The following is a 22668-nucleotide window of genomic DNA, read 5'->3' on the forward strand; positions in this document are numbered from 1 at the left end:
TTTAGATCCGGACTCATTGCTGGCCACTTCAGAATTCTCCAGCGCTTCGTTTCTATCCACTTCTGGGTGCTTCTTGAAGTATGTTTGGGATCATTGTCCTGCTGGAAGACCCATGACCTAGGATGTAAACCCAGCTTTCTGACACTGGGTACTTCATTGTGACCCAAAATCCGTTGGTAATCTTCAGATTTCATTATGCCTTGCTCACAGTCAAGGCACCCAGTGTCAGATGCAGCAAAACAACCCCAAAACATCTTTGAACCGCCACCATATTTGACTGTAGGTACTGTGCTCTTTTCTTTGTAGGCTTCATTCCGTTTTCAGTAAACAGCAGAATGTTGTGCTTTACCAAAAAGCTCTATCTTGGTCTCATTTGTCTACAAGACACTTTCCCAGAAGGATTTTGGCTTACTCATGTACATTTTGGAAAACTGTAGTTTAGCTTTTTTATGTCTTTATTATTTTGTGCACTGTGGACAAAGAAACATCAAGATCTCTGGCGATGGACTTGTAACTTTGAAATTATTGATATTGTTAAACAATTTTGGTTCTCAAGCCCTCAGACAGTTCTCTTTTCTTTCTGTTCTCCAGACAATGCAAAAATTGAGTCAATTTCTCCCATTTTTACCTGGTTTGAGGTGTGATTTTCATATTGCTCACACCTGTTACTTGCCACAAGTGAGTTTGAAAGAGCATCACATGCTTGAAACAAAGTTGTTTAAATACAATTTTGGAAAGGTGCCAACGATTTTGTCAGGTCTATTTTTGTTTTGTTTTTTTGTGAAATTATGTCCAATTTGGCTTTTTTTTTCTCAATTTTTTTTGTATTATTCCAATACACACAAAGGAAATAAATATGTGTATAACAAAACCTGTGTAATTGCCAGAATTTTCTGGGAGAAATATTTCATATTCTGGAACAAATTTCAAGGGTGCCAACACTTTCTGCCATGACTGTATATCTGATGGGAATATAAAACACACACAATTAAATACAGGACAAACAATGAAAGACATAATAAATAAAAAAGTAAATTTAATTTACAATTCATATATCAAATTTCTTGAGATTCTAGAAATAATTGAAGTAGATATGTCAGTTCTCCTATGCTATCCTGCATGAGGGCAGCATAGGATACAGGAAGAAATCTTGAGCTCAAGAATAAAGATTTTTATTTTATGAAATTCAGTATTGTCATGTAAAAAGCGGTTTACCATGCTGCTAAAAAGCGTTCTGTTTCCCCTGATCATAGAGTCAATGACAGTTCTCCTATATAAACACCCATACAAGAAAAGAGAAAGAAAACGTCAATCACCCTGTGTCGTTGTGGAGCAGGGTAAACAGGACCTAGACTTCCTTAATGAGTCCAGGCATGGATATTGTTTTATGATTTGATAATTGCATGTAAAAAGCTATAACTTATCACCAAGTTCAGCATTCATCCCTCTACCTATACGCTACTCTCAGATAAAGTAAAGTATGACACCTGGCAGATCTATCAAGGGTTTTCATTCATTTATTTTAGAGTTTTCGGATTCCATGATTAGAGCTGGGAGATCAGTTGGAAGACGAAGCAGTTCTTCTACCTCTTCTTGTAGAGCTTCAGCCTTTTCATTTAGTAACATCTAGAAAAAAAAAAAAAAATGTATTCTATATATTGGATAAAATCACAGTGACCATGCTTTACAGTTAAAGGGATTCTGGCCAAGAGGCTCAGTGCACTGTTCCACCCTCTGATGTTGCATGCCTGTGCCTCATTCACTGGGGACTGAGCCTTAACTTGAATGGAGAGAAATATGTCTGCAGGGAAAGCTCAGGCAAACCAGTGCTGTCACTCAGCAGGCGGGGACATGCAAAGCTAGTGGGCAGAATGGTGCACTAAGCCCCTTGGCCACACCAAGGGTTCACCAAGCACACTAATTTGCATATACCAATAGGCTTCAGTTTCTGCTGAACAGAGCTAGCAATTAAAACACTAAAAGTGCATTTTTTTATATACTTAGTCTTGTAAGGGATAATGTGCTTAGTTTATACTGTCAGTTTTTGCTATCAGACTCCCTTCAAGATGGCATTGTTAATTTTATTTATATCTGTACTATTACTAGTCGGCAGAGCTCAGCTGAATGGGGTCCATAGCATTATAAAAGTAAAACTAAAAAGCATGGCATGTGTGTTAACCATGATGACACTGAGGAACTGAAAATACAATACATAAAAGACAAATGACAGCAGATTCCTCACCTTAGCTGAGCTAATTATCTGGTTGGCTTGGCGTTTTGACAAATGTTCTATGGTTTTCACCATCATTTGTGGATCAGCATTAGCCAAATGAGCAAGAGTAGTGTAACCAGCATTGTAAAGTTGTTTGGCTCGGGCCTACAGAACACACAAGTAGTGATATTATTACTAGGCTTCTTTTCACATTTTGGGTTCTCAATTAGGATTAATTAACAATGTACTAAATACACTGCTCCAAAAAAATAAAGGGAACACTTAAACAACAGAATATAACTCCAAGTAAATCAAACTGTCCACTTATGAAGCAACACTGATTGACAATCAATTTCACATGCTGTTGTGCAAATGGAATAGACAATAGATGGAAATTATTGGCAATTATCAAGACACCCTCAATAAAGGAGTGGTTCTGCAGGTGGGGACCACAGACCACATCTCAGTACCAATGCTTTCTGGCTGAGGTTTTGGTCCCTTTTGAATGTTGGTTGTGCATTCACACTCATGGTAGCATGAGACGGACTTTGCAACCCACAGAAGTTGCTCAGGTAGTGCAGCTCATCCAGGATGGCCCATCAATGCGAGCTGTGGCAAGAAGGTAGTGTCCAGAGGCTGGAGGCGCTACCAGGAGACAGGCCAGTACACCAGGAGACGTGGAGGGGGCTGTAGGAGGGCAACAACCCAGAAGCAGGACTGCTACCTCCGCCTTTGTGCAAGGAGGAACAGGAGGAGCTCTGCCGGAGCTGTGCAAAATGACCTCCAGCAGGCCACAAATGTGCATATGTCTGCACAAACAGTTAGAAACCGACTCCACGAGGGTGGTATGAGGGCCCGACGTCCACAGATGGGGGTTGTGCTCACAGCCCAACACCACGCAGGACACTTGGCATTTGCCACAGAACAACAGGATTAGCAAGATGAAGGCATTGAAGTTATGGACTGGTCCGTGGATCCCCCACACCTGAATCCGATTGAGCACATCTGGGACATCATGTCTCGCTCCATCCACCAACGTCACGTTGCACCACAGACTGTCCAGGAGTTGGCGGATGCTTTAGTCCAGGTCTGGGAGGAGATCCCACAGGAGACCATAAGCAACCTCATCAGGAGCATGCCCAGGTGTTGTAGGGAGGTCATACAGGCACGTGGAGGCCACACAGAATCCTGAGCCTCATTTTGACTTGTTTTAAGGACATTACATCAAAGTTGGATCAGCCTGTAGTGTGTTTTTCCACTTTAATTTTGGGGGTGACTCCAAATCCAGGCCTCCATTGGTTAATAAGTTTGATTTCCATTGATGATTTTTGTGTGATTTTGTTGTCAGCACATTCAACTTTGTACAGGACAAAGTGTTCAATGAGAATATTTCATTCATTCAGATCTAGGATGTGTTATTTGAGTGCTCCCTTTATTTTTTTGAGCAGTGTACATGTTTGTGCATGGTGTCAGTTCTAACCAATAACGAAGCCTGTAGTACAGAATAAGGAAAGAAGTAAAGGAAATAGAAATGTAGAAAACACATATTTGAACAAAAGCTTCCTTCTTTACAATCCTTCTCTTTATTACCCATGTTATGTCTCTTGCAGCAAACAATGCATTGAGAAATACCTAAAAATGCTTCTATATCTCTCCCAAATGATCATTTAGTTTACCTCCTTCTTTACAAACCCTAGATCTTCCCTACCAGGAATGTAATTGGTAGTACTCCTTCCATACTGCTCTGACCAGGGTTGTGGAGTCGGAGTCGTGGAGTCAGAGTCGGTGTCCATTTTGGTGGAGTCGGAATCGAAGTCGGTAGAAAATGGACAGACTCCAACTCCTAAAATATATAATAAATTGGGTACAGTAGTTCAATGCAGTTTGTGGGGAATATTTTTTTCATAAGAATTTGGGAAAGTTATGAAATGTCCTATAAATGTCTGTCCTATTCCTGATCTAAGGGTCTAGACTTTTAGCTGAGATGTATCTGTACTGCAGTAAATTTAATCACTTACATATGAGCCATGTATGAGGGAGTCGGAGTCATGGAAATTGAGGAGTCGGAAGTTTGGCTTACCGACTCCACAGCCCTGGTTCTGACTGCTTTAGAAGAGGAGCCACACTAAAGCCCCCAATACACATTAGATAACTAGCGTATGTCCAGGAGAACAAAGTGATCAGCAGTCTGAAATCAGACATGCCCAACCAGCATCTCCCGCGACAATCAGTTGGCTGGTGCCATTAGTCTAATGTGTATTGCATCCCTCAGTGAATCTGCACCCCTTAACCCCTGCATTCAGTAATCAAGGTAATCAAGATGTTGAATGCTAAACACTATTCTCATAAAAGTAGTTCAATGTGTTCTATAGATGCTAACATTTCCAAAGAAGCTTTTTTTTTGCTTTAATATCGTCAATGCAAGATAGAAAATAAAATCATCTATAGTACATGTACAGGTTGTTTCCCACTATTGGTGGGAAAAGCAAGTACAATCTACTTGTATCACACTGAGGACAAAATAAATCAAATTTAGAAATAAGAAGACCTACATGTTGCGGGTTCACTGTACTTGCAGCACATTCCTTGCCTGAGACAGGTGAGTAGTCACATGAGATGTTCAGAGAGAAACATTAAAGTCCAGCTCTTAGTCCTCACAGTGAAAACTCCTTGCAGCTTTATTAAAACAACATCGGTGTAAAAGCAGGAACTTCTAGGGTTCTAGCCAAGAGTGCCTTTAGACTGATGTTCTTCTAATAAAGCTACAAGGATTTTACGCTGTGAAGACGGAGTGCTCCATTTTTTCATTTCTAGGTTTACGAAAGACTTTGAAAAGAATCACTCAGATTACAGCACATGAAATCAGAGGTAGCTTGTAAGCTCAGTATATGGGAACTGCGGAATGTACAGGTTTGCATTGATAATTAAGGCTCAGGAATATGAAAGGTTAAGTCAGTCACCGCACAATGCATTATTGGAATGTTGTCGTGTTGTTTTTTGGGAGAATGACATTTGTGAATCAACAGTTGAGTGATCACCATGGTCTACCAAAATATAACCTCTGACAGGTAAAGTGAGTAACATTGATTATCTTATTGCATTGCTCCTGTCAAAAAGGGAGATACATTTGGCAGTAAGTGAACAGTCAGTTCTTGAAGTAGATGCGTTAGAAATAGGAAAAACGGAAAACTGAAAAATTGTGGCAAAAGCCAAACTGTGATGTCTAGATGATGGTGTCAGAGCATTTACAAAATGGCAGGTCTTGTGGGTTCAAAGAAAGCTGATGTGAATGCCTTGGTTGCATCAAGATACCCCATCTGGTTTGACCCCTATGAAGAGCTACTGTAGCACAAATTAATGGAAAAAAATGACTATGATAGAAAAGTCTGACTGCAGACTGGTCAGAGTGCCCATGCTGGACCAAGATGAAATAGAACATGGTGGCACTGTCTGCCAATGTTATGTTAAGAAACCTTTAGGCTGTGTGCCCACTATGCGTTTTTGATGCAGATTTTCCGCAGCGTAAACGCTTGCAAAATGCTTGGTAATCTGTGCCCCATGATCGCCAATGAAAATCTGCATGTTCTGTGCCCATGCTGCGGAATTTTCCTTGCGGAAAAATCAGCAGCATGTCCATTATTTGTGCATTTCTGCATGCGGATTTGAGGTCACAATGCATTTGAAAAACGCAAGTCAAATAAGCATGTAAAAACGCTGCAAAAACGCTTAAAAAAACACGTGTAAAATCCGCAAGCGTTTTTACTGCCAAGAACATGCAGAAACGCTGCAGAAATTTTCTGCATTGTGGGCACATACCACAAGTCCATGCATTAAGACCAAGTACACCCCTTCATGGCAACGTTATTTCCTCCTTCAGCAGAATGTGCTCTTTCAGGCTAAGTGCCCACGTAGAGTTTTTCAAGCGGATATGCTGCGGAATTTCCGCATCATAAACGCTTGGGAAACGCTTGGTAATCCGCACCCCATGGTCCCCATTGGCATTCCGCAATGTCAATGCCCATGCTGCGTTTTTTTCCGCAGCGTTTATGCTGCGCTCAAAAATCCACAGCATGTCCATTAATTTTGCGGAAGCGCGGCGTAATCGCCGCCATTGACTTGCATATAATCCGTGTCAGTACATTTGTATTCACGGATTATATGCGTTTCAATGTGCGGATGGTACCCAAGTCTGGAGGATAGAAGACTCTCATCCAGACCTGGGTACCATAGAAACTGTAAAAAAAAGAATTTAAAATAAAAAATAAAGTTTATACTCACCTTCCGATGTCTTCCCGGTGTTTTGTCTGCTCCCTCCGGTGTCTTGCAATGTTCGCGTAGATGTGAAGGACCTGCCATGACGTCACTGAGTCATGTGACCCATCACATGGCTCAATGACGTCACCGCAGGTCCTTCACACCGCCGCAAGCAGTGCAAGACACCAGACGGAGCAGACAAAACACCAGGAAGACATCGGAAGGTGAGTATAAACTTTATTTTTTTTATTTTTCACCATTCTTATTGCTTTTCTTTAACTAACTTTGTCACACTACTATAAATCCATGCCGGTTGCATGGATTTATATAATGTGACCAAGTTGTCAAGCACTTTTCCAAGTGATGCTAAAATCGTTTGGGAAAGTGCTTGATAACCCGCATGCAGAAATGCATGCAAAGACGCTTCACAAACGCTTCTACCTGGCAGGAAAAACGCATGTAAAATCCGCATGTACAATCTGCATGTACAATCCGCATGCGTTTTTCCTGCCAGGGAGAAGCGTACAAAATATGCTTCATTTCCGCAACGTGGGCACTTAGCCTTACAGTTCAAAAATTATTCAATGTAAAAACAGGCCCTACATAAATGGACAAAGTTGTTTGTGCCCTTTTGGTAAAGCAAGATAAACCTACAATGGTCACTGAAAAAAACTTGAAAATGACAAAAGTAATTATCAATTTAAATTTACTGAATATCAACTAATGAAAATCACACATTGCTTTTGCATTGTGATTCAATGGAAAATTAAAAAAAAAAAATAATAAAGTCCTGGAAAAAAAATGATGATACCCCTAGAGAAGATTGAAAATATTTTGACCATAGGGACATGATAAACTAAGGTGCATCCTGTAATTAGCATCAAAAACTTGTGAACAGTCAGTCTGCCCATTTATAGAGTGAAAAATAGTCACTGTGCTGTTTGGTATCATGGTGTGTACCACACTGAACACTCAATGTCAGATTTCCATTAGTTGGATGTTCAGTAAATTTAAATAGAAATTTACTTTTATTTCCAAGTGATTTCAGTGACCTTTGTGGGTTTTTCTTACTTTAACAGAAAGTTATCAACAATATTGATTAGGCAGGTGGTTCTATTGTTATGGCTGACCAATGAATATTCCACTTTTACTAACCTCCAAAACACCAGCCACTTCCATCAGTGGTATTAGCTCTGATTTCACACAATAACTAAGCTTCTTGGTTACATCCAGAAGAAGAGCTTTGTAAGCCCAGAATTCATCCAGCTCCTTTATTGAAACAGAAGCCAAACAAGTTTTACTAGATGAGAACAAATAGAAAAAACAGCAACTTCTTGATAGAGCGCCACCTTACTTATCCGAAAGTGTATGGCGAAAAAAATAAAAATGTTTTAGCAGAGTATTGCATGCAACAGGAGCGGGAGTGATGGTAGTGTCCATGCTGCGCTCTCTTTGGCTCTGCACCAACAGTGCTGGCAGGGCATATACAGCTGCTTCTCACAAAATTAGAATACCACCAAAAAGTTTATTTATTTCAGTTCAAAAAGTGAAACTCATATATTATATAGAGTCATTACAAACAGAGTGATGTATTTCAAGTGTTTATTTCTGTTAATGTTGATGATTATGGCTTACAGCCAATGAAAACACAAAAGTCATTATCTTTTTGTTTTGTATTGAAGAACTGAAATTAACTTTTTCATGATATTCTAATTTTGTGAGAAGCACCTGGAAGTACCATCAGAATTGTTCTGTACTTAATCATTAAATATGAAGTCCAAGTTACATTTTTAGACATCCCATATTGATATTTCTTCAATTTATTCAGCATTATAGCAAACTTTATAATACACCAATCCAATAACTAGATATTTATTTTTTTCTATCAATTGTTTGGAAGCAGAAATACACTGCTCAAAAAAATAAAGGGAACACTTAAACAACACAATGTAGCTCCAAGTCAATAACACTTCTGTGAAATCTACCTGTCCAGTTATGAAGCAACACTGATTATGAATCAATTTCTCCTGCTGTTGTGCAAATGGAACAGACACCTGGTAGAATTGATAAGCAATCAGCAAGATACCCCCTATAAAGGAGTGGTTCTGCAGGTGGTGACCACAGACCATTTCTCTGTTCTCATCGTTTTTGGCTGTTTTGGTCACTTTATTATTTTGCCATTGCTCTCACCCCTAAAGGTACAGTAGCATGAGGCGGTGTCTACAGTACAACCCACAGAAGTTGCTCAGGTAGTGCAGTTCATCCAGGATGGCACATAAGTGCGAGCTGTGGCAAGAAGGGTAGCTGTGTCTGTCAGCACAGTGTCCAGAGGCTGGAGCAGATACCAGGAGACGTGGAGGGGGCCGCAGGAGGGCAACAACCCAGCAGCAGGACCGCTACCTCCTCCTTTGTGCCAGGTGGAACAGGAGGAGCACTGCCAGAGCCGTGCAAAATGACCTCCAGCAGGCCACAAATGTGCATGTGTCTGCACAAACGGTTAGAAACCGACTCCATGAGGGTGGTACGAGGGCACGACGTCCACAGATGGGGGTTGTGCTCACAGCCCAACACCGTGCAGGACGCTTGACATTTGTCACAGAACACCAGGATTGGCAAAGTCGCCACTGGCGCCCTGTGCTCTTCACAGATGAAAGCAGGTTCACACTGAGCACATGTGACAGACGTGACAGAGTCTGGAGACGCCGTGGAGAGCGATCTGCTCCCTGCAACATCCTTCAGCATGACCGGTTTGACAGTGGGTCAGTAATGGTGTGGGGTGGCATTTCTTTGGAGGGCCGCACAGCCCTTCATGTGCTCGCCAGAGGTAGCCTGACTGCCATTAGGTACCGAGATGAGATCCTCAGACCCCTTGTGAGACCATATGCTGGTGCGGTTGGCCCTGGGCTCCTCCTAATGCAGGACAATGCCAGACCTCATGTGGCTGGAGTGTGTCAGCAGTTCCTGCAAGATGAAGGCATTGAAGTTATGGACTGGCCCGCCCATTCCCCCAGATCTGAATCCGATTGAGCACATCTGGGACATCATGTCTCGCTCCATCCACGAACGTCACGTTGCACCACAGACTGTCCAGGAGTTGGCAGATGCTTTAGTCCAGGTCTGGGAGGAGATCCCACAGGAGACCATCCGGAACCTCATCAGGAGCATGCCCAGGCGTTGTAGGGAGGTCATACAGGCACGTGGAGGCCACACACAATACTGAGCCTCATTTTGACTTGTTTTAAGGACATTACATCAAAGTTGGATCAGCCTGTAGTGTGTTTTTCCACTTTAATTTTGGGGGTGACTCCAAATCCAGGCCTCCATTGGTTAATAAATTTGATTTCCATTGATGATTTTTGTGTGATTTTGTTGTCAGCACATTCAACTTTGTATAGAACAAAGTATTCAATGAGAATATTTCATTCATTCAGATCTAGGATGAGTTATTTGAGTGTTCCCTTTATTTTTTTGAGCAGTGTATATCACTAGATTGACACTTAAAAGTCACTAGTTAATTATAACAACCAAAAGTATAGTCCAAAACCAGATATGACAAATTAGGATCCTTGTAAGTTGTAACACGAGAAAAAGTAGTGTCCAGAGTGGCCAAATAATTTACATTTACACCTTCATCTAGTGGAGTTACCTCACAAAAATGCAGCACGCAGGAAGAGAAAGAAGCAGACGAGTTCAGAAGATTCTGAATAAACCCTCGTGGCATGTTGAATTTTGTAGACACGGTCCATATATCTAGTTCCTTCATGAGGGCATGAAGAATGAAGGAAAGATAAAGCCGGTTCACCTCTCTTTCTTCTGCACACTAAAACAGAACAGTAATAGCAGAGACCTTGAAATATGGTTATTATGCAAACACAGAATCCAAGAAAAACCCTACAGTGTAAGATCTGGTAAACCGTTAAAGACTTTATCCCAAAACTTTGACATTTCTGTGAATACACCGTGGGGCCAATTCATCAAAGCTTTTACACCAGAAAACTTTGAAAAGTCATTACTTTTTTGCGCAACGTGAAGTTGACTTTTTCACGCCAGTTTGAATCAGATGTGTCAAAATGTGCAGAGCTGGGGTGGAGCCGTGGCGGGGTACGGCGTGAACATGCCTACACCGTTCAATTCATTAAAAGTACTGCCATTTTGTGCGCCAGAAATGCTACGTCAGTGGAGAGGCACACGCCACTAAGATACGCCAAGTTCATTAAGTGGCATGCAACTAATTGAATTTGGGTGCGACAGGCATATCATGAGTGTGTACTGTGCCAGTCTTAATGTGGTCTACTACTAGGACAACCCCTTCTCAATCTGAATGTTTGCCCCTGTTAAAATAAATACACCTATACTGACCTCCTGTGCCGATGCCGTTCCAGCAGTGTCAGCACTCGCGGCACGGTGGTGCAGTGGTAAGCACTGCAGCCTTCCAGCGCTGGGGTCCTGGGTTCAAATCCCACCAAGGACACCTGCAAGGAGTTTGTATGTTCTCCCCGTGTTTGCGTGGGTTTCCTTCGGGTTCTCCGGTTTCCTCCCACACTCCAAAGACATACTGGTAGGGAATCTAGATTGTGAGCCCCGATGGGGACAGCGACGATAGTGTATGTAAAGCGCTGCGGAATATGTTAGCGCTATATAAAAATAAAGATTATTATTATTCCCGGGGCTCACGTGAGGTTGTTACGTCACGTGCGATCTGCACCCAATCAGCACTGGCGTTACTGTCCCCGCCTCCGGACTTAACAGGAAGTCAGAGCGCAACTGGCAGCTCACTTTCTCTTGATTGCTTATATGTCCAAAGGAGGGGACAGTGACACCAGCGCTGATTGGGTGCAAAGCGCATGTGACGTAACAACCTCATGTGAGCCCCGGGAATGCGAGTGCAGACACCGCTGGTACAGCACCGGCACAGGGCAAACATTCAGAGTGAGAAGGAGTTGTTCTAGTAGTGGACAACCCCTTTAATGAATCAGCCCTAGTTACCACTCAGCAATCTGATTTAAAATATCAAGAAGTGTAAATAGATAAAAAATCTAACAATAATAAATCCAATAATGTATTCAAATCTTTATGTATTTCTGATTCTTAACTGTACAAATTATAACAATCTTCAACACAAACCAGAAAAGTGTAGCTGGATTTCGGATTTGTTGGTGACAATTCAGCATTAGATTAGTTTTGTGGTCACCTGGGAGCTCTAAAAATGGCTACCACAAACAGGCTGGGTGCTAGCCACTCCATTTACCAGATCCTGGCCTTCACCCTTTATCTCCAGAGATAACCTATTTACAAACACCATATAAAGTATGCACAATCAAAATATAATATCACTACAAAAATAGTGTCACACTTTTCATTGATAAAAATATGATATTTTATTAAATCTTTATTAAAAAATGTCATAAATAATATGAAATAAAATCAGGGAGATCTAAGACAAAAAACGGACATCTGTAGTTGGAGCATGGGAGTATAATCCAAAAAAGATCAAATGTCAATAAATTAAGCAAAAGTCAATGGGTAGACATAAATTCATATAAGTGCATGAACCTCTATCTGAGATACATATGTACAAATATACTTTTAGGTATAAAACTAAAATAGCCAGGACCTTATCAGAAATAGGATAATGATAAAGTTTTGTATTGTTACCCAAAGACCATAGGGATGCCATAGGAGTGCGGGCATCTCTACGCCTCTTTGGGTAACTATACAATTACAGGCGGACACAGACAAAAAAACAGTATATGGGCCCTTTGCAGTCCAATAATTCACCACAATTCCACCTGTTTTGGAGGTAGAAATGGGCCCCCTACCTCTTGGGCCCTAGTGTGGCTGCACAGGTTGCACCAATGATATGTCCGCCCCTGTATACTATACTTTATCATATTTATGATCATGTCCTTGTTACTATAGTTTTAATCCAAAAAGGTATATTTGTACATATGTATCTCAGATAGAGATTTCATGGTAATTTCAGATAAAGGTTCATGCACTTATATATGCCCATTTACTTTTGCATAATTTATTGAAATTTGGTCTTTTTAAAAATTATATTCCCATGTTCCAACCTATGGATGTCCGTTTTTATGTCCGGTATCTCCTTGATTTTATTTGAAAGTATGACATTTTTTTCAAGAAAAAATGTAATATTTTTATTAAATCTATCAATGAAAAGTATGATTTTTTTTAGGAATAAAAAAACCCTTTAACTCCTATAGAGGAATACACTGGGTCCCCTAGGCTGGAGCTACATGGTCGGCTGCTATTTAGTGATACAAGCTGACAAGAGGATAGTCCGATAGCCGAGTCAGAGCCAGGAGGTACAGGTAATGTGCAAAATTGTCAGGCAGAATTGTCAGTACACAAGCTGAAGTCAGGATCAGGAATATCCACTAAGGCACAGGAGCGGAGCTAGTTAGGAGCTAGTTAGGCTTTAACCCCAGGGCTTCTGGATTGGCCAAATCAACAAGTCCCAGCAGTATAACAAGGAAACTGAATAGTGGATGTCACAGTTTCATGGACAACACCACATGCTTTCCACTATCTCCATACATAAATACAGAATATTAAAAGTACCACACTAAACTTGTTTTTTTTTATTGCAGTGCTGGAGTGGTGCTAGTAGTGTAAATTCCCTGCCCCAGGACTTATACTTCCCAGCCGCCATCTTCCTCTTTTATCAGCGCTGCTCCAGTCATTCTCCAGCAGTTTGTGACCAGCCAGATTGCTCCAGGATCCAGAAGTCACAACTCAATATAAGTCTGAGAGCCAGAATGAGGCTCTCATAATAGACTTACAATGAGAGATGGTGATTTGGGACGATCTTAAGACAGCAGCTGTTAAGTATAAGACTAGGGTTCGGAAACTTAATAGCACCACTCCAGGTCTGAATTAAAAAAAGAACGCTGGAGTGGGGCTTTGGGTTGCCAAGGATCTGCTTTTTCACTTCTAGAAACAGCACTATGTTTTGTGTTGAAGATTGCAGCGCGGCGACATTCACCGATGAGTTGTAATATCAGATAAAGCCTATAGGCAAGCTTGGCGCTGTTTTTAGAAAAAAAAGAAAGAATTTTCTTAAACCTGGACAACCTCTTGAACAAATGAAGTGAACCTGAAGTTTAGTTCACGTTTTGCTAAACAAAGATGGAAGGGTAAAAACTGCCTTGTGCCAACTCCACTACTGTAATGCAGCGCTGTATTGTTTGGTGGTACAAGGACATATGTTAGAATATCTTGACAATCCTGTCGCCTCCATACCCCTCATGTATCACTAATAAGGTTCCTGACTTTCGAGATACTGAATACATACAATATTACTACTGTGTACTTTACCTTCTTCACACTATGACCTGATACTTTTCTGGCAAGAAAACTTTCCGGCACGCCTACATATCCTGCCACTTTCTGATCAACAGGGTCAAGGAGATTAAACTGAAAAATATATTTAAAAAGTTCTGGAGGTGAAAACATTTTAAGAAACAGTCATGAAGGCAACATAGCATCTAGCAATCTAATGTATTTTTACCTTCATTTCAGCCACACTTCTCAGAATTAAACCTAGAAAAGAATTCTTTACACCATTTTAAGGATGTTGTGTGATCATATATAAAGTATTATCTATTTTTTATTTCCTGTTGCTTGTGTAGCGCCAACATATTCCGCATCTCTGTACTGAGTTTGTCACAGACTACATTCTTTATCTTAGACACTTACTTTGGCCAATACAATTTTTAGAACTTATATACACCTCTACAGTGTTTTGTAGTCCTTAGACTTGAAGAGGATTGATCACTTTACCTGTCGGAAGTAAACCATCCAGTCCGGGCTGCACTGAGTTACCATGTCATAAGGGGTCACAAGATAAAGAAGATGAAGATGGCTCTGAAGTACCAGTCCCTCCAGTCCCTTCCTCAGGTCACTATAGAGCACATCACAGTAGGATAAATCAATTGATCCTGTAGGAAATGGCACAAGTTAGTTGCAAACATATACCAAGTACAATGATAACAGTGGGCACACAACGCAACTACCCACCTTTATAAGTTGCATGACCAAGCCTTGATACCTCAAATATAGGTTGTTCTTTTTCAGGGTGCTGCTTGGAGCACACAAGACCTTTGCTTGCCAGATACTCTAAAGACTCTTTTGTTATATCCCATAAGGATTTTTCTTTACTCAGATGTTTTTGTTGGACACTGAATAATGTATAACATGCAAACTGATAGATCTCATCTGCTGTTTTTGCAATCTTTAAAAAAATAAAAAAAGTAAATAGATTACTGAAGGGGTGGCATGCTATACTCCTCTGGTAACTATCGATATCAGACTTATTAACAGGAAAGCGCTGATTAAATTTGTGTCAGAACCTCAGTCACAAATTGCGATTATATAGCTAGAGCGGATGAAATAAGTATTGAACACGTCACCAATTTTCTAAGTAAATATATTTCTAAAGGTGCTATTGACATGAAATTCTCACCAGATGTCAATAACAACCCATCCAATCCACACAGGCAAAAAAATCAAACCATAGATGTCCATAAATTATGTCTAATAATGAGAAATGACACAGGGAAAAAGTATTTAAGATGCTTACTGAAATTTAATTTAGGCTGTGTGCCCACGATGCGTTTTTTAAGCGTTTCCGCAGCGGCAAAAACGCTGCAGAAACGCTTAAAAAACTCATGGTAGAAGGTCTGCCATGTTCCCCAATGATAATCCGCATGTGCTGTGCACATGCTGCGGAAATTTCCGCTGCGGATTATCATTGCGGAAAAAAATGCAGCACTACCAATTATTTTGCGGAAGCGCTGCGTTTTCGCCGCCATTGACTTGCATTGGAACGCATGGATTACACATCACTGTATATGTAGATGCACATTCCATGCGTTCTAATGTGCGGATGGTACCCAGGTCTAGAGAAAAGGAGACTCTCCTCCAGACCTGGGTACCATAGAAAAAAAGAATAAAATAAAAAATAAAATATATACTTACCTTCTGGCGGCCCACGGTGCGCTCCTCCTCGCATGCCGGCAGATCGCGATGGACTGAAGGACGTCATAGTCATGTGAAGGGTCACGCAACGCTGACGTCGGCAGGTCCTTCAGTGTACCGCTGCCGGCAAGGGAGAACTGAGGGAAGCAAGACACCGGGGGCCATCAGAGGGTAAGTATATATTTATTTTTTATTTTTAACCATTATTTCGGTCACACTATATAAATCCATGCCGTTTGCATGGATTTATATAGTGTGACCAAGTTGACAAGCACTTTCCAAGTGATGCTAAAATCGCTTGGAAAGCGCTTGACAACCCGCATGCGGAAATGCAAGTGAAGAACGCTTCACATCCCCTTGTCCCTAGCAGGAAAAACGCATGTACAATCCTCATGTACAATCCTCATGTACAATCCGCATGCGTTTTTTTTCTGCCAGGGAGATGCAGAAACACTCAGGAAAAATCCTGACCATTTCTGCATCGTGGGCACATAGCCTAATACTTCGTACAAAAGCCTTTGTTGGTGATGACAGCTTCAAGATGCCTCCTGTATGGAGAAACTCTAGTCACATGCATTGCTCAGATGTGATTTTGGCCCATTCTTCCACACAAACACTCTTCAAATCCTGAAGGCTCCGTGGGCTCCTTCTATGAACTCTGAGCTTTAGTTCCTTCCATCCATTTTCTATTGGATTCAGGTCAGGTGATTGGCTGGGCCATTCTAGCAGCTTTATTTTCTTTCTCTGAAACCAATTGAGAGTTTCCTTGGCTGTGTGTTTAGGATCATTGTCTTGCAGAAATGTCCACCTTCATTTCATCTTCATCATCCTGGTAGATGGCAGTAGACTGTTATCAAGAATGTCTCAATACATTTGTCCATCTAGCCTTGTTTCAATATGAAGTTTGCCAGTGCCGTATGCTGAAAAACAGCCCCAAGCCATGAAGTTCCCACCGCCAAACTTCACTGTTGGTATGGTGATTTTGGAGTGATGTGCCTTGCCTTATGGCCTCCAATCATGGTGTGTATTAAGGCATGCAAAGAGTTCAAGTTTGGTCTCATTTGACCAGACTATATTCTCCCAGTACTTCACAGGCTTGTCTAAATATTGTTGAGCAGACTTTACACGCAACCACTTTCAAGTACTGTGCTCCTTGCTTAGGTGACTGGCCACCTCTGAAAGATTGGCAGCAGTGGCAAGCAGCCTTGTCGACAGGTAATAAATTATAAAATTAAAAATCGCTTCATTATTAAAGATACATTTTCACATCATTTTTGGTTGAACTAAATATTGTTGTGCATAGTGGCAGGAATGTAGTTCATAACACTTTTATTTATTTTTTTCTCCATTAGGTTGTGTAGATATAAGGCACCAAAGTTACAGTTGGCTGTTTTAAGATGACTCAAGTTAGTAGAGGATTTGGAAAAACATGTCTGCTTTCCTCCAAAAATATACTTGTCCATAGGTTTTATTTGGTGCTGTAGCTTGGTTTCATTGAAGTGAATAAAATTGGGCTGAAAAACCACATACATCCTATGGATAGGTGTGGTGCAGCTTCTGGAAGAAAGTACCCATGTCTCTTATTCCCGAGAACTATTTCATTATACTAAATACTTAGAGCAGTGTGCCAGGGTCTATTGGTATGTGTAAAGTATAAGCATTTTCAATGTGTACCTTCAGCCCAATTAGTGAAAGCAGCAAGCTTTGGAAACCTTTTCCACAGTCATGCATGAGATTGCTGTAGCAGTTCTCTGGTGGTTTACTAACCAGTTCTCGAGCCTTAAAAGGAAATATAAAGCAAAAGTAAGATATAAATACAACTAAGGACCATGTAAGGCTCAGCTATTTGAATTGCTTAGTTTGATCTATCAGGTTTAAAACACAATATGTTTTAAGAATGCAACATAACACAGCCTAAACATTACCAGCTCAACACAGTAGCAGATCATTACCCATATGCTGTTAAAGAACTAAAGAAGCACTGCCATCAAAGTTTTTATGGAAGTCATCATATTCTATACCACTGTGTACTTACAATTGCTCATTTTGCCTTTCTACCCAGCTATTTCTTCTCGTTTCCATGAGGTCTATGACATCATGTGATTAAGAACAGACTAGCTGAATCCTTCTAATCTGTATGTAGAAATAGGAGGTCTCTTTTTCCTGCATGAGTCCTCATTAGAACTACAATTCTACATCAATACAAAGTTCCTGGCAGGGGAAAAGTGCAAAACAGCTGGGTCTAGAGATGAAGAGGTGTTGAAGCTGGGGTGCCAGGGACTTTGCAGTGATGTAGAATTGTAGTTCTAATGATGACTTATCCAGAGAAAAGAGACTTGCTGTTTCTTTATAGAGCTTAGAAGGATTCAGCTAGTCTGTTTTTAATCACGTGATGTCATAGGCCTAATGGAAAAGAGAAGAATTAACTTAGTAGAAGGGCAATATGAACAATTGTATAATATGATGACTGCAATACATTACTAAGATAAAAATTTTGATGGGAGTGCTTCTTTAGTACAACCTCATGTTTTCTAAAGAGTGTTTTCAGTTTAAAGGGTTTGTTCCAAGTTAAAAGCTTATACTCAGGTATATACTCGAGTATACAGAAATTTGGTTGGTGGATAGTGGGGGCAGGAGGGTTGCGGCGACCGAGGAGCGGGGCACACGCAGCAGCCGCTGCTGCAGCTACCACGTGTGCCCAATGCTTAAGGGAAATGAATATTCCCTCTTCTCTACTCCCATGGGTATGGAGAAGAATGAATATTAATTCTCTTTAGTAGTGGGCACGGAGGAGCGCTGAGTCGCAGCTAGTGCTGACAGTGCACGCTACTAAACAGAATGCATATTCACTCTTCTCCACGCACATAGTCCCAGCGTGGAGAGGAGTGAATATGTGTCTGATCCTACCACAGCTCCTGGGCAGGGGAGGGAAGCAAAAGAGCATACAGATATTACAGTATGGGATCACAGCTGATTCTTTCTGGGAGGTAGAACATTTCCCTGCCTTATTTTAAACAATGTTTTAACGCACAGAAAGAATCAGTTGTGATCCCCTGCTGTCTTGTCTGTATACTCTTCTTGTTTTCTCCCCTGCCCAGGAGCTGTGGTATGATCAGACCATGTCCCTGTACGGTCAGACACAGCCATTACACAGTACACAGCAGGGGCACATTTATAAGATTATCTCAGCACAGGGACGTTTTTTTTAAACACATCCAATTGTGGAACTTATTATATTACAAAATCTATTGATTAAAATTAACTGTTTCGGGGAAAACCCCTTTAACTTCCCACTATGTGTTTTTGGTGAGTTTTTGATGCTGGGTTTTTTCACTTTTTTTTGCAGCATAAACTGACCTGCAGTGCATTTTTAAAATACGCAACATGTCAATTTCTCTTGCGGGTACACTGAGTTTTATGTGCAGATTTTCACCACAGAACTGCAATAAATCCAGAAAATCCACAGGTAAACAAAACCACAACTGTGGAAACGCACTAAGAATGCGTGTAATCTGCATATGACTGTTTCAATAAAATTTTGGTAAAGACAAATAACAGTATCAAAAACAAAGTAGCTTTATTTAAAATATGACATACCAAAATGAGACGAACACAGCAACGTCAAAAACACACAAAAGTTAAAATGAAAAAAAAAAAAAAACCTAATAGGTGCAGAAATGCTGCAGAAAATCCGCAACATCAAAAACTCAGCAAATACTCATGGTGGGAACGTAGCCTTAAAGGAAACTACTTTGCTGTTTGCACAGCTTACTATCCTAACCAGAGGGTCTTCTTTGTGCCCCCATTTTTAGGTGTAGCTGGTGCTTTTGAAGCTGTGGCGTTGACATGGAGGGAGACAGTCTCTGACACTGTTGTGTATCATCTCCTTGTATGTTTCTCAGAATGTTAGGCCACATTTACTATAGGTCTTGTAATGTAGAGTAGACGTGTTTATTGAAACAAGAAATACAATCCGAATATACAATATATTACCATTTCCTTTTCTTTTTCCTGTAAGATAAGAATACTTTCCCCTGCATTGTCAATGCCAGCTCGGCCAGCCCTGCCAATCATCTGTTTATACTGGGCCCTCTTGAGGAAAGCTTTAGCTACATAAGGAGCTCGTAAAATGACCCTGTAGGAGAGAGTAAGATATTAACAGGCTGAACAGATTGGAACAGGAATTGTGTAATGTTCACGTTCTGTCTATTACCATCTAGTTTTTGCCATGTGTAACTCCTTTTATATACTGGGAGAACCCTTGTCTAGGGGGTACGTTTCCCTTGTAGTAGCCCAATGAAGGGAGAAGTAATGTTACAAGGTGGCCAGAGGGGAAGGTCTATCAGGGCAATTACAGGTCAGTACTCTATGTTCTCGCACATAAAGGACCACTCAGGACCCCCTCTATGGCTAACATTTGTAATAATCGGCCTTTAAGAGTACAACAAATAACTTCAAAATGTCCATTGAGCAAATGGTCTTATGCCAAAAGAGATGCCGACCTACTAATTATAATACACACTAGTGACCAGATAAAGGCATATGTTAAAAATAAAAATAAAAGGTTTAACTAGAAATTCCTAAATTGGAAAACATAAAATAGATGAATAAAAAAGTAAATCCATACTGCAAAGAAAGAAGACACCAGAAGATCCTGTTCATATACACTTCTATGCAAATGCCATACAGAAGAATGTTGCATACAAAGATACACAAAAGCTAGTACCCTACCTCAGGCTGGTTTGTATTAGAAGACACAATGGCGCTATACAAGGACAATATTGCACATCATAGAATACCAGCAAATACCAGAAAGCCTCTAAATTGTCAAACATGGATAGCAGCCCAAGGGTAGAGAATGACCATAACATCAAGCACATGGAAGCATTGTGGCAATCACACCCGACGTGCTTCATCTGGGGGTGGATGCAGATTGTCAGCAGTGACGACAAGCAATGGACTGCAAGTACAGAAGTAACACCTATATTGGCAGCATCGATTAGGCAAACAAAGGGGTGCAGAACAACATGGCTATCGCATCGGAAGGAGGTCTGACATGACCAGTCATACATTTGTTTTACTTGCTTATATAGCCCCATCACATTCTGTAGGGCTTTACAGATATTAGCACTGTCCCCATCGGGGTTCACAACCTAAATTCCCTATCAGTATGTTGTTGGAGTGTGGAAGGAAACCGGAGAACCCGGAGGAAACATATGCAAACACGGGGAGAACATACAAACTCCTTGCAGATGTTGTCCTTGGTGGGATTTGAACCCCGGACCCCGGCGCTGCAAAGCAACAGTGCTAACCACTGAAGTCATATTAGCGGAAGTGGTCCGGAGTAACCAACGCTGCATCACAGCAATAAGACTGTGTTATGACATAAAAGGAGAAACCACGCGAGTTAAATAACTTGTAGATGGAAGGACAGCTGAAGGCTACAGACAAGGGCATCGCTAAGCACAGACAGGGGAATACATGTGGATATTTCATGGGTGTAGTAAAAAGAAAAATATTGGAGAACAAGAAAAAGAATTATTTAGATACATGACAATGTGATTTGCAGCAGATGAATGTTGTATATGGATGAAGTATGGGAATGATAATGAAATGAGAGAAAGTACATGTGGGGATAAAGAAGTGTAGACACAGCCATTAATAGGAAATGACCACAAGACATGGCAGAAATATACTATAGAACCCAATGGGACAGTGTTTGACAATGTAAAAGCTATCTTGTATTTGCTGGTATATATGATGCCTATATTGATGTTGTGTCTTATAATACAAGCCTGCCCGAGGTAGGGAACTACACTGTGTGCAGAATTATAAGGCAAGTGAGTATTTTGACAATCGTGTTTTTTTGCATGTTTTCCAACTGCAAGTCGTATAACCTTGAATGCTTATTGGCTGAAGCAGATCAGGTGATGTGTATTTGTGTAATGAGCGATAATGTGACCTAAGTATGCAACACCCTTTATGAGGTGTGCAGAATTATTAGGCAGTTTGTTTTCCTCAGGCAATATGGGCCATAAAGAGATTTATCTGCCTCTGACAATGTCACGCAGTGTGGGAAAGAGTAAGTGCAACACAAAGGGAAGAAGGGGAAAAAGTCCAAACACTAGGGAAAGGGGGAGTGGAGACCCCTAGGCAGATCTAATATCACCCTGCCTACCCTACCATCCCTATATAGATTCCACACCTATCGCCGAGCAGGACTCTAAACCCTGGATGACCACAGAGCTTGGCCCTAGATAGGGAGGGGGAGGGGTGAGCACTGGTGAGGCCCCACTACAAACTAAAGACAACAAGGTAGACAAACAAAGGGGATTAACTTAGCTTGAGCAGACACCAGAGGAGAAAGGCCAAGTGTCGTCGAAGGGTACCAGAGAAGAGGGTAGCCGAGTGCTAGTGCTCTAAGCCTGTACATAGAAGTATCACTGGCGATTGCCTGGAGGAAACTGGGTTTTTCTAATTCCCATGCAAGGGTGTGTCAATCAGCAGCAGGAGGGAAGTCGGCGCTGTGTCTTAAAGGTAGAAGGATTAAGAAGGTGTCTGCAATGCCAAACGCAGTGACCTTCTACAGCTAGATCCAGAGTGACTGTCTATTACACCTGACACACCCGAGACAGACAAGTCAAAAATTGTTACAAGTCTTACAGAGGGATGCAGTACTCTTGAAATTGCTAAGATATTGGGGCATGATCACAGAACCATCAAATGTTTTGCTGCAAATAGTAAACCGGGTGTAACATACCTGGCGGCGTCCTTGCATAGTGGTCCATCTCCCACTGTGCAAGAGCGCGCACTTGATCTCCAGTCCAGGGTGTCTCTCTGGCTTCCCTCCATGCTGTCTGTTTGCTTCTGTGTCTGCTGCTTATGGGCGGCGCCCGATCACTTCCTGCTTTTTGTACCTGCTGCAGGCACACCCTTTGTGCGTCCTCAGCCTATTGCTGTCTGTCACCTGGTATTTAAACCAGCTGCCCCATTAACCCATGCCTGAGCATCTTGCCCTGTCAGTTGGCTTTTGTCTCTGACATGCCAGGTCCTGTCTATGTTACCTGTCTTGCAGTATCTGTTCCCATGTCTGTACTGTGTCCTATCTGTGTACCTTAACCTGCAGTCTGTACTCGTTCCTTGCCTGTTCGTTCCGCCTTCCTGGAGGCTGTATTTCCAGGCCAGTCTGAACACGCTCCTTG

At 41.3% G+C, this 22668-nt stretch overlaps 1 protein-coding gene across 1 annotated transcript in view; it reads right to left on the reverse strand.

Moving 5' to 3' along the window:
* Positions 1–1007: 1007 nt before the first annotated feature.
* Positions 1008–22668, reverse strand: part of HELQ (helicase, POLQ like) — a 49012-nt gene continuing 27351 nt past the window's right edge. Inside the window, exons 11-19 of the mRNA XM_073637107.1 lie at positions 19460–19601; positions 17141–17245; positions 14507–14720; positions 14270–14427; positions 13805–13903; positions 10113–10286; positions 7622–7735; positions 2243–2377; positions 1008–1626 (exon numbers count right to left, since the gene is read on the reverse strand). Coding sequence (XP_073493208.1) covers positions 1510–1626; positions 2243–2377; positions 7622–7735; positions 10113–10286; positions 13805–13903; positions 14270–14427; positions 14507–14720; positions 17141–17245; positions 19460–19601 — 1258 coding nt within the window. The 3' untranslated portion in view covers positions 1008–1509. The remainder of the gene's footprint in view (positions 1627–2242; positions 2378–7621; positions 7736–10112; positions 10287–13804; positions 13904–14269; positions 14428–14506; positions 14721–17140; positions 17246–19459; positions 19602–22668) is intronic.

This window comes from Phyllobates terribilis, unplaced genomic scaffold, assembly GCF_046119375.1.
Source record: "Phyllobates terribilis strain yellow unplaced genomic scaffold, ASM4611937v1 Scaffold_1__5_contigs__length_1240528914, whole genome shotgun sequence".
NCBI classification, from domain to species: domain Eukaryota; kingdom Metazoa; phylum Chordata; class Amphibia; order Anura; family Dendrobatidae; genus Phyllobates; species Phyllobates terribilis.